The 13,793-nt window shown below is 39.9% G+C and overlaps 1 protein-coding gene across 3 annotated transcripts; it reads right to left on the minus strand.

Moving 5' to 3' along the window:
* Positions 1–548: 548 nt before the first annotated feature.
* On the minus strand, positions 549–13,279 carry alpl (alkaline phosphatase, biomineralization associated). 3 transcript variants are annotated; one of them, XM_085353425.1, is made up of 12 exons: positions 13,174–13,279; positions 10,985–11,150; positions 10,419–10,538; positions 8,805–8,920; positions 6,572–6,746; positions 5,127–5,302; positions 3,884–4,024; positions 3,663–3,732; positions 3,395–3,529; positions 1,714–1,905; positions 1,508–1,627; positions 549–1,006 (listed from the first exon to the last, which is right to left on the minus strand). In XM_085353425.1, exons 2-12 carry the CDS (start codon positions 11,049–11,051, stop codon positions 741–743), a joined length of 1,578 nt encoding a protein of 525 aa, XP_085209551.1. In that variant the 5' UTR covers positions 11,052–11,150; positions 13,174–13,279; the 3' UTR covers positions 549–740. The 3 variants fall into 3 exon arrangements, with proteins under 3 accessions (XP_085209551.1, XP_085209553.1, XP_085209552.1); XM_085353427.1 differs by lacking the exon at positions 13,174–13,279 and adding an exon at positions 13,070–13,132; XM_085353426.1 differs by lacking the exon at positions 13,174–13,279 and adding an exon at positions 12,114–12,171.
* Positions 13,280–13,793: the final 514 nt, after the last annotated feature.

Consider the following 13,793-nt stretch of genomic DNA (forward strand, 5'->3'; position numbering starts at 1 on the left):
AAAAATATAACTGAAGGGCAGAGAATGGGGGCAAAAGGAGAAAACTTAATCATGTTTGTCCCACCAAAACTGTTAACAAGATTAACAGAAAAACAGACACATTTCATTCATTGAATTTGAGATTTAAAAACTTGTATTTGGACAGAACCATCGGTGGTATATTTCTTTTACTTTTCTTTTTTTTCTTTTTTTTTTGAAATTATGCAAAAAAAACATGCATGACAAAAATGATCTTAATGTATCGTCAATTATACATTCATTTGCCTCTTTTGGCAAAAAAACAAAAACAAATTATAATAATTCTTCAAATTGTGAACATATCTTTGAAAGCTTGTGAGGTAGACTGTTAAATGCACATTTAAAATATGAAACAAATTCAGACATTTGCAAATTCGGTCTATTTAAACAGAGACGGGCTGCATTAAAAAAGGACGACGAACGAGTCTGAAAATCCTTAGTTAATAGAAAAATCACAATTGAAATCTCACAATTAACAATGATCTCTGCCACAGCACCCATTAAAAAAAATCAGTGCATCACAGTGGGTTGATTATTTTGTTTAGTTATCCGCTACACTTTTGTCAGTTAATCATCGTAAAAATAAACATGTCGAAAGGTGGTCCCATATTTAAAATAGTGGAGAGATAAATTAAAAAATAATAAAGCAACATAATCAAATTAAAATCTTAAAATGAGTGGTTAAAGTGAGTGCATTAACAGCGTTGGGTGTCTGGGAAAGGTCAGCACAAAAGTCGCGCAGCTGAGAGAATGACTGCAACAATGGAGAAGGCTGGCCGTAATCCAGCTGACCCGCTGGGTGACATACAGTGCTCCCTGTACTCCCCGATACAGGCTGCATATGCCATTACATGGGGGATGTAGTTTTGTTCGTGGACCCCATGTAGGAGGTGAGCCAAGGGACCTTTCGCAAACACAGCTACATCCTCTCCTCCATGAGTCTCCACGTTCAGCGGTACGGCTGCCTGGGCCTGGTAGTTGTTTCCCTCTGAAAGGAAGAGACAGAGACAAAAGATGCAGGCAGTCATTATTATTTTTAACTCGCAAGGGGATGATAGGGCCTAACTCCCAGTGATATCCCTCCATGTTTCAGTGTCCTGCAAGGACACCAAGAAGCCCAGGTTCTCTGAGCATATGCTTAATGTCTAAGTGTTAACAAACCTGAAACCCTAGTTAAACACCCCTATTTTGGTTACCAGGGAAAAGCACACCACACACGCTCCAAGTACACCCACCCTGCTCAGTGCCTCACACCGTGGGTGATTCTACAGTGGAATAAAGTCTAGCCATCCTCCAGTAGACTAGTTCCACAAGCACTGAGGTAAGCCCAACTATATCTTGGGGTCTCTTCATCACCAGGTAGAACTGCAAGTCAGTTTAAGCAGCCGGGTATTGAACCACCACGGTCTCTGCCTTTGACCACTGCCCAAATAACAAGCGCTATCTTATCATTATTCTGAAGCAATGTGAATAAAACGTTTTTACTTACTATAGTCAACAGCAGAGACGTTCTCCCTCGCGCCATTGATAACTTTGTAACCTGGTCCGTTTCCATACAAAATTGAGGTGAAGGGCTTCTGATCAACATCACTCAGCATGGGAGCCAGACCTGTGGAAGAACCAGACGTAATGTAAAGAACTGCAAGTTCTCCACTTCAGCTGTACAGTATCTAACGTATGCTTGTCATTACATACCAAATATTGTATTTCCTCTGGGTGTGTAGCCTCCAAAGCTGAATACGTGAGAATGGTCAGCAGTAACTATGGTCAGCGTTTCATGGTCGCTGGTCAAAAGACCTGCCCGGCCAATAGCCCGGTCCATTTCCACAGCTTCATGAAGAGCCTGCTTGGCCTTGCCTTCATGGTGTCCGTGGTCAATACGTCCTCCTGGTGTAAATATTTACAGTTAGGCTAACATGACCTCAGAGTGGTTTGTATAACATGTAATTGAGCCAGATTTGTTTGTCCCAAAAAATGCCAATGCAGCTGCTTTAGGAATGACAAAGGGCATCTTGGGAGAGACTTTGAAGCCCTGCTTATTTTCTCTGTTTTGTAAACTTGGCCTGTTGCTCCATAAAGTTGAAAAAACTGGCTAAAAATGTCAAATCGCTCCCCAGTATTGCTATCTCTATAAAGATGTGGAGGAAGCCATTTCAGATGGTCTGGTATCTAACAAAAACCTCTCTTAATGCAAGCTAACCAGAGGTGACGAAAGTATACACATTCTTCACTTAAGTAGTGCAAATACTTGTGTTAAAAATACTCAGTTTAAGTACTGATTCAGAAGGCCCTGAGTAAATGTGGTTATCCCAGCTGGACATTTGTCAAAGCTGGGAAGGATCCTAAGAAAGCTCCAGCCGATCCAGGAGAGAAAGACAACTGCTGCCTAAGCGAAAACCCGTAGTGATCCCGTACGTGTCAGGAGTACCGAAAGAGTTGAGATGCATTTTTTCTAAACACTGCTTTTCTGTGGCTTTTAAACCCCCCAAAAAATGCTGCGCTGAAAATCGGTCCACCCCAAGGATCGGGTCCCCAGACACAAACAGAGTAATGTATTGTACGCTGGTAAGTGCCAGGAGGATTGCCCGGATTTATACATCAGGGAAACCAAACAACCTCTGGCGAAGCGGATGATGCAACACAGAAGAGCCAACTCGTCAGGTCAGGACTCCGCAGTCTATTTACACCTACGGGCCAGTGGATACTCTTTGAGTGATGAGGATGTACACATCCTGGACAGGGAGGAACGCTGGTTTGAGGGCGGAGTCAAGGAGGCCATTTACGTGAAAAGGGAAAGACCATCTCTGAATCGAGGAGGGGGCCTAAGGGTACATCTTTCACCATCTTACATTGCTGTGATTGCAGCCATTCCCCAACTCTCTGTGAATGGTACTCATGGCCATTGATCAGTGGTTATTGATCAATGGTCATGACAATTTGCATATTAATGATCAAGGAACTGACCTCACAGCCCATTGTTCATTCAGTGGGCTAGGTTCAGCCATTGTGCAAATGTGCTGTTTGTAAGGTTGGGGAAACCTGCAGTCAGCTGAGACTAAAGCAGTCACTTGGATGAGTGACAAAACGTTTCTCCCACTGAAAAAACTAGGTCCAGATGAACAGACTCAACTTTTTGGGATTCAGAAGGCTCAATAAACACTCTACTTAAAGAAAATTCTTATATACCGTAAATGCTCCCCTTTAACTATAAAAGGGAGTGCTTTAAACTATAAAAGCACTCCCTTTTATAGTTAAAGGGGAGTGAATGGGAGATCTTAGCTACATACAGAAGTCTGCTAAGTCTTGGTGAAATCAGCACAAGAACAAAAAAAATAACAACTGTGTAATTGTACCATAACAGAGGCTTCAAACTCACCCTCTACAAGCAGGTAAAATCCACTGGGGTTCTTTTTTAGGATCTTGATAGCCACATCCACCATCTCTGTCAGTGAAGGATCACTCTCAGTGTTCCTCTCCAAGTCATACATCATATCCCCAGGTTCAAAGAGACCTGGAATACCAGAGGGCACAGCTCAATGTGTAACAAGGTATTACACACAGAAAATAAGCCTGCAGTAAAAGCAAACGCATATGGCTCTTTATTAAAACTTCAATGAAACTGTCATAATGAGACTGAGACTCACCCAGTAAGTAATCCACATTGTTGGGGTTTAGGGATAAGAGCTGCGTCTTGTTCCATACATAATGATTTTTCTGCAACAAAAAAAAGAAAAAAAGGTACAGAACAGTTTTGGTGGTACAAATGGAGTCACTTTGAATTTCAGAATATGAAAATGCAATTAGGTAGATAAAGAGGAAATGAGGAAACAAGAAGAGCAAAGAGAAACAAAAGAGGAAAAATTACTTTGTCCTTCATTCTGTCAACCCACTCCTGCACCAGGTTTCTTCCATCTTTCCGTGTGCCACTGTGCTTCAAAATATTAGGATACTCTACATCCGACATGTTTTTGGGAAACATATACTTCCTTCCTCCACCCATAATCACCTGATTTAAAAAAAAACATAGATAATCGTAATCACAGTTTTTTTGGGGACCAAATAAAAACATGTCCTGTGTAAGAAACCATCAAACATTTACTGTTGGCTCGTAAACACAGTGCTAATGTTCAACGATGCCATCAATTTGTAACTTCCTTTGCCTGACCAGAACTTCAAATTAAGCAGCAAACAGGGGAGGAAGCTCTATGAGAATATTAAAGCACATTTCTAGCTCATTGCTAACATCCATGCAAATCTGAATCTTCAAAACACAGAACTTTATTTAACCAGGAAGGGAAATGTGCGAGATTAAGAATGTCTTTTGCAAGCATGTCAAGCACTAGTACGAGATTACGCTAAACAAGTTCCAAAAGTTTTAAATATCTTCGTGTAGATGTGTACATTTGTGTACTTGCTCATTGACAAACAGTGTATTTCCAGCAATAACAAAAGTATTTCGCCACTTAGTATTTTGCTTTTCACATGAGGTAGCACATGAAAGTGCAACTGACAGTCTGTAGCTGTAGCACATGTTTCCATTTTATCCGGGAATGTCACAAAAGACGCTTAGTTTTTATTCGTGCAGATCGTATAAATATTGCAAAACTTTGACAGAGACGCGACTCAACCACCATCGTGTAACCTCACTGGCACTTCATAGGCATTTCTTCAAATAATAAGTGTTATTTCTATCAGTTTTAGGCTCAGTTCCTTCATTTGGTGTGCATGTCATTTGTGTTGCAGCTCTTTGGTCACAGTAAATACAGATAAAGAATATTTTTGAAATATCATAGAACAGTGCAAACATCAGTGATATTAGAGGATCAATGATGTCTGCACTAGTTTATGGCAATCAAATCAAAAGTGTATAAGGATATTCAGCTATAAGCAATAAATGTGACCTTCACTAGACTTAGTTATCTCTGGACAGTGAATGTCTGTAATATGTTTCATGACAATCATTCAGTTGTTAGAAAAAATGAATTTCAGAGTGGAATGAAGTGATAAACCAACAAACCACAGTCTGGATTCTGGAGCTGCTAATAACGTCCACAGATAGTCGATCAATTAATCTTCAGGTTTAATCTGAATCTCTACTTTTCACTTACATCAATGTTGGGAATGTTTTCAAACAGTTGTCTGGCGATATCCTTGCAGCCAGCTTGCAGTGCTTCTACTGGCATCTCATTGTCAGAGTACCAGTCTCTGTCCACACAGTGTGCGTACGCAGCACTAGGAGTCGCATGGTTGACACGTGTTGTTGTCACTATGCCCACTGACTTTCCTGTAAACAAACATGAATATTGAGAAACCCCTCAGATATGTAAATAACCTTTTAAGGATACGTTTCCATCTATGTGTTCGGTGAGTCCTTTCAGTGCAGCAGTGGAATAAATTCATGGGTCAGTTGTTTTGTATCTGCATTGGTAAAAATTGGATGCCACTGTATGGGGAGCGGGGAAATCAGTGGTAAACAAATTGCACAATTTACACCTTAATTATTAATTATGGTATAAAAAGTCATGGAGATCTACTGGAAACAGGGTGTCAAATACTGCATGTCATGTTCCCAGAGGAATGATTGGCTCTCTTATTGTCTGTGACCTGTGAACCATCCATAAACCAGTAAAGTATAGGTGATTAAAGTAAAACACAGAAATCAATGTCAATACAGAACAAGTATATATTGTAATGCAAACAAAGGTAATAATATTAAGGCAAAACATTTGCAGCCTGATGAACAGCAACTGCATCCAAGCCATTTAAAATCACCTTAACTTCATTAAATTAGACCAGCTTATAAAGTTTTAGCTGATTCTGCGACTGGTTCAGCGTGAACTATTGTTCACAGACAGAAATAATGAACCCTGAGACCTACAGGACAGTAACTTCCCACACTTTGCTGATGAACATAAGTCAGTAAGTAAAATGGGATTAAGTCAAGAACAGCATTATAAATAAGACTTTACTAGTGGCTGAGTCTATGACATGACCAAGCAGACCAGCCAACCTAAGCATACACCATAGACTGAGTAAGAGCTTTAAACTTATCCCCACCATACTGTAGCACTCATTCACACCACACATCTGGCTCCTCTTCCGTGGTGCATTTTTTTGTTTGTTTGCTAGTGTGAGTGTTGAGTGTATAAAGTGCAAAAGTTAATACTCATATAAACTCTGAGCTTTGTTGTTAGGATACCTGGTGAAGGTAGTCACTGATGAGACTTTAGACATGCTTCTCTAGGCTGATCAATATTTATCTTATTAAGCAGGTGAAACCACTTATTAAGGGAGGAGAAAAAACTGCATATTTACTTTCTAGTCCACAGACATGCATGTTAGGTTAATTGGTGATTCTACGCTGGCTGTGGATATCAGAATCAATGTTTGCCTGTGTCTTTATGTTAGCCTTGTGGTGCTCCATGGTTTTCAATCATCCCCCAAAAAATACACATGCGAGCCTAACACAATCCCCACTGACCCTTGTGCTTAACACGGCTGGATGAACTTAGTAACAAGATCTGCATTTTTGAAAAGTTTGTTGTCACTCTACCTGCGTCCTTTGCCCATTTAAGGATCGAGGTGACCTCATTGCCCTGTGTGGTGTTACACTGGGAGCGGACAGCGGCTGCACTCACACCCAGTGTGCCCTCATTGGCCTTAACCCCGCATAGGTAAGCTGTGGCTGTGCCAGCACTGTCTGGCACCTGTGCATTGGTGTTGTAGGTCTGCAGGGACACAGTGCAGGATAGTTTGTGTTAATATGATCTGACTTGTTTAAACTTGAGCATTAACTATGAGCACTGACAGCTCTATTAAAAAAAACAAACCAAATAAAAGTAAACCAGAGTGTCTACAATTCTAATGAGCTTGAAGGTGTCTTGTCTTGGGCTGCTGTCTTGTAATTTTTTTAAGTAATCTTCAGGAATAGCTCTCCAGGCTTCTTGACGGACATTTAAAGCTCTTCTTTTGATGTTGACTTTTTTTTTCCGTTCCCCGTTAAGATGATCCCACACTGATTCAATAATGTTGAGGTCCGGGCTCTGAGGTGGCCAATCCATGACTGATAATGTTCCACTGTTATGGTTTTACTGCACTGTCAGTATTAATGGTATCATTGTCATGCTAAAAAATAGTGTTGCACGGTGCATCAAAATCTGATTGTACTTTTCTGCTCTCACAATTCTTTCAATTTTAGCAAGATCCCCAAGCTGTAATGCAGCCCAGAACCACGACAGAGCCTCCACCAAACTTTACAAGTAGCTGTAGACACTCACTATTGCACCCCTCTCTGTAAATACTGAAGACTATTTGAACCAAATGATTGATTCTTCACGCCATCAGATCTGCTGCCACTGATTATCAGTCCAGCTCTTCTGTAATCTGGCATACCTTAGCCTTTTCCCCCCAGCCTTTTCCCTCCTTAAGAATGGCTTCTTGACAGCTACATCCCGTTGAGATAATTTATAGCTTCAGTGAACAGTACAGACGGAAAGGCCCACTGTATCTGTCAGGATATGTGTCAAGTCTATGCTGGATTTTTGTTCCATTTCTTAAGAACAAGACTTTTTAATCACACATCCTGTTCATTTGCTATAAATATTGTTTTAGGTCTCCCACTCTCCTTCACTTCAGATTCCTCAAATTTCTTGCAGTTAACAGCTCTTTGGTAATCATCTTGTTGTTCTTTGGTATTTTTCATAGATTCAACTATAGAAATGTAAACAAATCATGTGCTTTTGTGCTAGCCTGCCAGTACTAAAATGTTTAAAGATACCATTTTAAGTTGTTTTTCGTTAAATAGTCATTTGTAGGCACATTTCTTGAGCTAGATGCCGTTTTTTCTGCCACGGTCAAGTGCAAGGACTGGACTGTAAATATGTGGAAAAGTAGCCAAAGGAAAAACATCTTTCTTGAGAAAGCCAGGAGAAAGATCTCTAATGACCACTTTAAAAATGACAAGAAATCTTGGCTCACAGGAAAGAAAACATATAGTAATTGTGGTGTGGTTCTCAAGACTTTTACACTTTTAACCCTCAAGCAACCAAACTATTTTAGCTACTTTATTGGGGTGACAAATGATTCTATTGGTTATATTTTAATGTAATTTTGAAGGCTTCTCATTATATTCATCACATTCATCACATCAATACTCTTTCTTTATCTGTGAAAAAGATTCTAAAATGTTATAAGATAAATAATTATGGTTTCCAATGTAATGCTTAGAGCTGGAAAATGAAAAATATCAAAGACAATATTGTCAAAACATTATGTAAAATATAAAGTAGGAAATAACTTGGTAATTAAAATGATCATAACGGCTCATTAAATGTTATTCAGGGTCATAAATGACCCTTCATGGACACTTGAAGTTTAGAGAATGTTACTGTAAGAAAAATATTTTTTTAAGAATCATTGCAGTCATTGCCATTTCGTTCTTATCTGATTTTTTTCAAGCATGCATTTCACAAACACAGAGCACTAGAAGAGCAACTTTTATCATGTTAGCATAATAAAGGTATTTTTGAATTGAATACTAAAAGAAATACATCCTTTTACATTTTCTAGAATCTAAAATGAATAGTTTAGTGAATTGTTGTTGATGAGTCAATGAGATATAAATAATCAACCTATTTTTGTATTTATTTTTTTTTTTATCTATAACTTACACACATCCAGTATGATAAACACTAAACCGCCTTGTTTCCGGTCACAGGCCTTTTCTGGAAGCCATTAATAGCCAAAGCACGATCAATACATTGTGTCATAGTGCACTTTAGTCAGACCTTGGATAAAGATACAAAAGGGAACTTGTCCATTTCCAACTGCGTCTCTTCTCCGCTCTGTCCATTCAGCTGACCCTTCAGTATGCGAGCAGCTGTCACCGTGGGAATACCCATCCCTAAACCGCAAAAAGCACTGAGTTTTATGACAGATTTTGACACAGCAGGGACAGAAAGGAAAACCCTGTGAAAATCAAAGATTAAAGAGTTCATTGTACTTCATTTGCTGCACATGGACATTTTTTTGTTGAAGTTGACATCCTAGAACAAAATGACTGCTGATAGGCAAAACATTTCTTCTGGATTCATATTACTTCAAAAGCAGATACCAAAAGAAAAAGAAGGGAAAAGAAAACAACTACACTTGCAGCAGATACTTTTTAGGTCACAGAGATGAAGGAGTCTTTTGTAGTTACAATAGAGAGAAATAATAATGTGCCCTACATACTCAGTATATGGTCCAGCGTAGCTTTGTGCAAATAGACATTAAACACCTTTCCAGACACATTTCTTTATGCATTCACATCAAATCGAGAGAGTTGCGCAGTGGCACCATGTACTTAAACATGCTCAGCACTGCAGTGCCTTTTGAGACACTAATTTCAGCACAGTCCAGTACATGCAAGTCTTAATATTCCCTTGGGAATAGTAAGCACAAAGCAAGCTGTTGGGTGCATACTAAGTTTTAACACATTAACAAGTTTCTTATGCTGTTTCACATACTAAATAGCATGCCAGTGTTGAATTCCATGAATAACTCCTAATGCATTTTGATGAATCTTTTACATTTTCAGTTAGAAAACTGAACTCAAAACACTTAATTGATCATTTCAAACACTCCAACATACGAGACCATTGTCATAAAACTCACATTTATAGTTTTGTACATAGAGAGCAAAACTAATTATTATGCTTTAGCCTTAGGTCTGGTTCTATTAGTCAGATTCATGTCAAAGGTTGCCCTGCATGTAGCTTAGCTTAGAGGTCCACAGAGGAAACAGCTGACTTTGGTGCTGAGTGTTGTTACTTAACAGAATCCTGTAATATTCCTGGTAAAGAGTAATCATTAATCTCAATTCTTGGGAAACATTAAATAGTTAAACAATTGCACACACTTTTTTTTTCATTTTATTAATTTTTCTGTTAATCTATAAAACGGCAAACATAACTGTGAATGCAGCCGCATGCAAGAATGTCATGGTGTGCGCATAGAGCAAACAGAGAGGCTGAAAGCACATGCCCCCATGGAGGATAAAAGTTTTTGTTCAACCAGCGAGGAATCCAGCACAAACAGAACCCCAGTGATCCAGTGGCAGCACGCTTGCTTTGTTTGCTCCCATTCATTCACCTCACTCATTGGAAAAAATTTTAAAAATCTCAGTCATCTTCTACTGATCAACTGAATCCTCTGTAATATCGTTCAAGTCTAATTACAACATGGAATTACTTTTACCCTATCAAAGTGTCAAGGCTCTGCGCTGACCACAAGTCTTTGGTGATGAGCCTATTGAAGAGCTAATGCTTTGGTAGCCGCAGTTGCATTTCACCTTTCATCTGCAGGCACTGATGTAACTTTATTAACATCTTGCCACAAATCTGTAATGACATGTCGCTTACCATCTCCAAGGAAGAGGATGAGATTCTTTGCTTTGTTTTTATTGAGCTCTTGCAGCGTCAAAGCATTCTTCAAAGTTCGCTGAGCCCATGCGTTCCAAAACTTGGGATCTTTCTCTTGCTCTGTGTATTGCAATAAACAAATCAGGTTATATTTGGATAGTCCTAGGAATCACCAGATGCAGGTCTGCTGAGATTTTGCATTGACACTGTACAAAATGCCAAAGATGCATTGGTTCCAGCTTCTCCAGCTTAAATATTTGGAGATTTCTTTATTCTTTCAAGGTAGTCAACCAAATATCTTTATCTACTTATCAATCCATTATTTAAAACAATAATCATCGGATTTAAGATGAAAACACTTTCAAGCAATATTAAAGCCAGAAAATTACTTGTTTTTTGTGGCAACGCTAAACCAAACACAGCTTGATATAAAAGCTTCTTTTTAGGATTTTCAACCTTCCTAGTGTGTGTTGGACACCTACTGTCAAACTATAAACCATTAGACTGTTTCTGTTGTTCTATTTGTTGGGTTTTTTTAGCAGCTGACTACAAACACAGTGACTTACCCGGGAATTGTGGGTTCCCCAAGCTCCCCAAAATCAGACAAAAGCAAATGATTAGCAGGGCTGTCATCTTCCTGTTGTCGAGTGTGTGCGGGTGACACGTTACTCTAGACAGTCACCACATGCCACTTTGAGAAGCTGGAGAGGCCTGGCCGCAGTCGTCTCACAGCTACAAGAGAACAAGGGCACAAACTAGTAATTTTGCATGCGTCATTTCATCATACACTGACTCTGACATACTGGTTTAATATTTATTTACTCCATGATAATGTGACCAAGTGCAGTTGTTAATTGCAAGCTACACTTGTCTTTCTTCAGTGTTATGTGGAGACTGGAGTTATAGGCAATGAATACAGACATTAAGCAAGAGAAAAAAATCTCATTTTAAGTTTTCAACCGAACCTCAGAATTTGCTTATTTTACTTGATCTTTACAATAAAGACAAGCTGATATGAAGCCAAGTCTTTTCAACATTTGGTCACCCTTCTATAGCAAGAAAGTGTTGAGATAAAAGTCCTTTCTGTCACAGAAGTTTCCCCAAATAAAGAAACAGGCAAAAAGGAGGCTGCGAGGGGGTGGGGGTGACACAAGAGGAATACAACCATCTGTGTTCATTTCATCTAAGCCACTTAAATGATATGTCTTTGCATTATTGATATGACTTGCTCAAAAGTGGAGCTTTCAGTCGCTGAACACTTTGTAGGCAAAACAAAAGAAGAGCTTGGAGAAGTTAAGCTTCAGGCCTCGCTGTGAATGTAAGTAGTCACAACAGGGGCCCTTATGGGTCCTGGCCAGTCAGGCTTTCAACTATAATTATACACACCCTCTTCTTTCTTCTCTGCGCTTATAGTCAAGGTCATTTTAATGGGATTGCACTCAATGGCACTGAGAGGTTTAAGAGCCATGACAAAGCCGATTAACACCAAATGATTGACTGCACATGTCCACCCTTGAATGAAAACCTCAACATTAATATTTCTTGACAGAAAAATCTTTACCTGAGGCTAATTACTTCAGTTACAATTATTTCATCACCTCCAAAAACAAGCTTAAAATTGAATCTGTCCCAGGCTCCGAATAAGAAGTAAGTCTGAACATACCAGGTTAACTAAAAAGAAATGTCAACACCAACCGGGCAAGAAGTCATGGATATAATAATGTAGCATTTCCCAGATGCTGCAGGTCAGTGGTCATTAACAGCCTCAAAATCTGCCAGGTCCACCCAGTGGCACTGAACCAGCCAGTCTGCAGGTAAAGTAGCAGAGCAGTGCCATAACTGCCACCAGCAGGATTCCTGTCAGCGCAGTGGTCAGTATCGCATTGGCTTCCGTTTCAGTCATGGTGTCACCAGACATTCAGATGCTCCAGTGTGTCCGGACCGGTGTCAGCTAGAGCGAGGTGTCCCAGCACCAAACAGCTTCGCTCCTCTCAGCCTTCCCAAGCTCCTATTGAAGCTTGAGGCAGGTCACGGGGGCACTTAAATGTGTAATTCCAGCAGGCAGCAGCACCAAAGCATGGATTAGGTTTTTAATTCTGCTCAGAGTGGAACGGCTGACAGATAGAAGCTATTACCTTCAAAATATTACATCAAAATAAGGGGATCGATGTGGTGGCAGGTTTTCAGACAGCAGAGATTGTGCTGCCTTCTCTGTTTCTGTCAATTTTAAAATCCAACTTGTTTTGCGTCTGACACCAAGCTGCCTCATGCAACCTCTTCTATGCACACAGAATAACTAACACTTCCGCTACACTACACACAAATGTGGTGGAAAGCATTTGATTGCAATCTCTATACTTGAAATACTCAGACATCCACAACATGAACTTTTACAATATGTAACTTTCGGGGCTTTAAGGATTTTGCTACATCAAATCCTTTATTCATAAATGAAGTACCTAATCTCAGTGAAAATGATAGAATACGGAGCCAGTGTCTCTGCAACAGATGACCAAAAACATTTTTTATAATCCAGCGCAAATCATTTTACACGGCTTTACAGCAAGCATTAACTGGCAGCAATGCCACAGCAGATGGAGAGAGGGAAAACACGATTAAATAAAGGAGGGGGAAACGAGCAGAACACCCACATCGCTGCTTGTACTCCGACAACGTGGTTTCTCCGAAAGCAACCTGTTATGTGTAGAAAACACGACCAAAAAACCCCCAAAAAGTTCATTGCAGTTTTACTTACTGCAGTTGGATTCCGTGGGCAAAAATGACATCAAAATGTTCTTGCAGTCCACTCAGTCCTCCCTCTTGAAGCGCGTGTCCTGGTCGCTGCTTCCACGGTGCTTATCTGAGGGCCACACTTGTTCGATTGAGGCTCCAGGATCTGAGAATAGCGGTCTGTATCCCACGAGGGGGGGAGAAAAAAAAACCCTTAGAAATAACGATGCCCTGCTGCTGCCATGGGAGTAAATGGACCGAGAGCTCCGCCTGCCGGGCAACCCTGGAGTTGCTTCTTCGAGAACAGAGCACAGTGGCACCATTACAGTGTTCAATATTCATACTTCTGCAGCAATCAGGGGCGTTTCCAGGGAGACCAACAACAAAGCAGTCCACAGGAAATCTGAAAATTTAATCATAAATAAATTGAATATCGATAACTTTCGTAAAAAAAGGACAATGGGCACAATTTTCAGGCTGTGTGCAGTACTAATACAGTTCCATCATGTGAAAAGTGGTACTGAAAAAGAGCCCATGGCTTTCCTAATACAGATACATCTATATGATGTGTTAATACATATCATAATATGTTTAAATGTAATCTCAAGTACTCTTGAGAACAGCCTTTGTCAGAATTACTGATTC

This window comes from Diplotaxodon limnothrissa, linkage group LG5 (assembly GCF_057381915.1).
Source record: "Diplotaxodon limnothrissa isolate DT_005_m linkage group LG5, D_limnothrissa_male_GT1.1, whole genome shotgun sequence".
NCBI classification, from domain to species: domain Eukaryota; kingdom Metazoa; phylum Chordata; class Actinopteri; order Cichliformes; family Cichlidae; genus Diplotaxodon; species Diplotaxodon limnothrissa.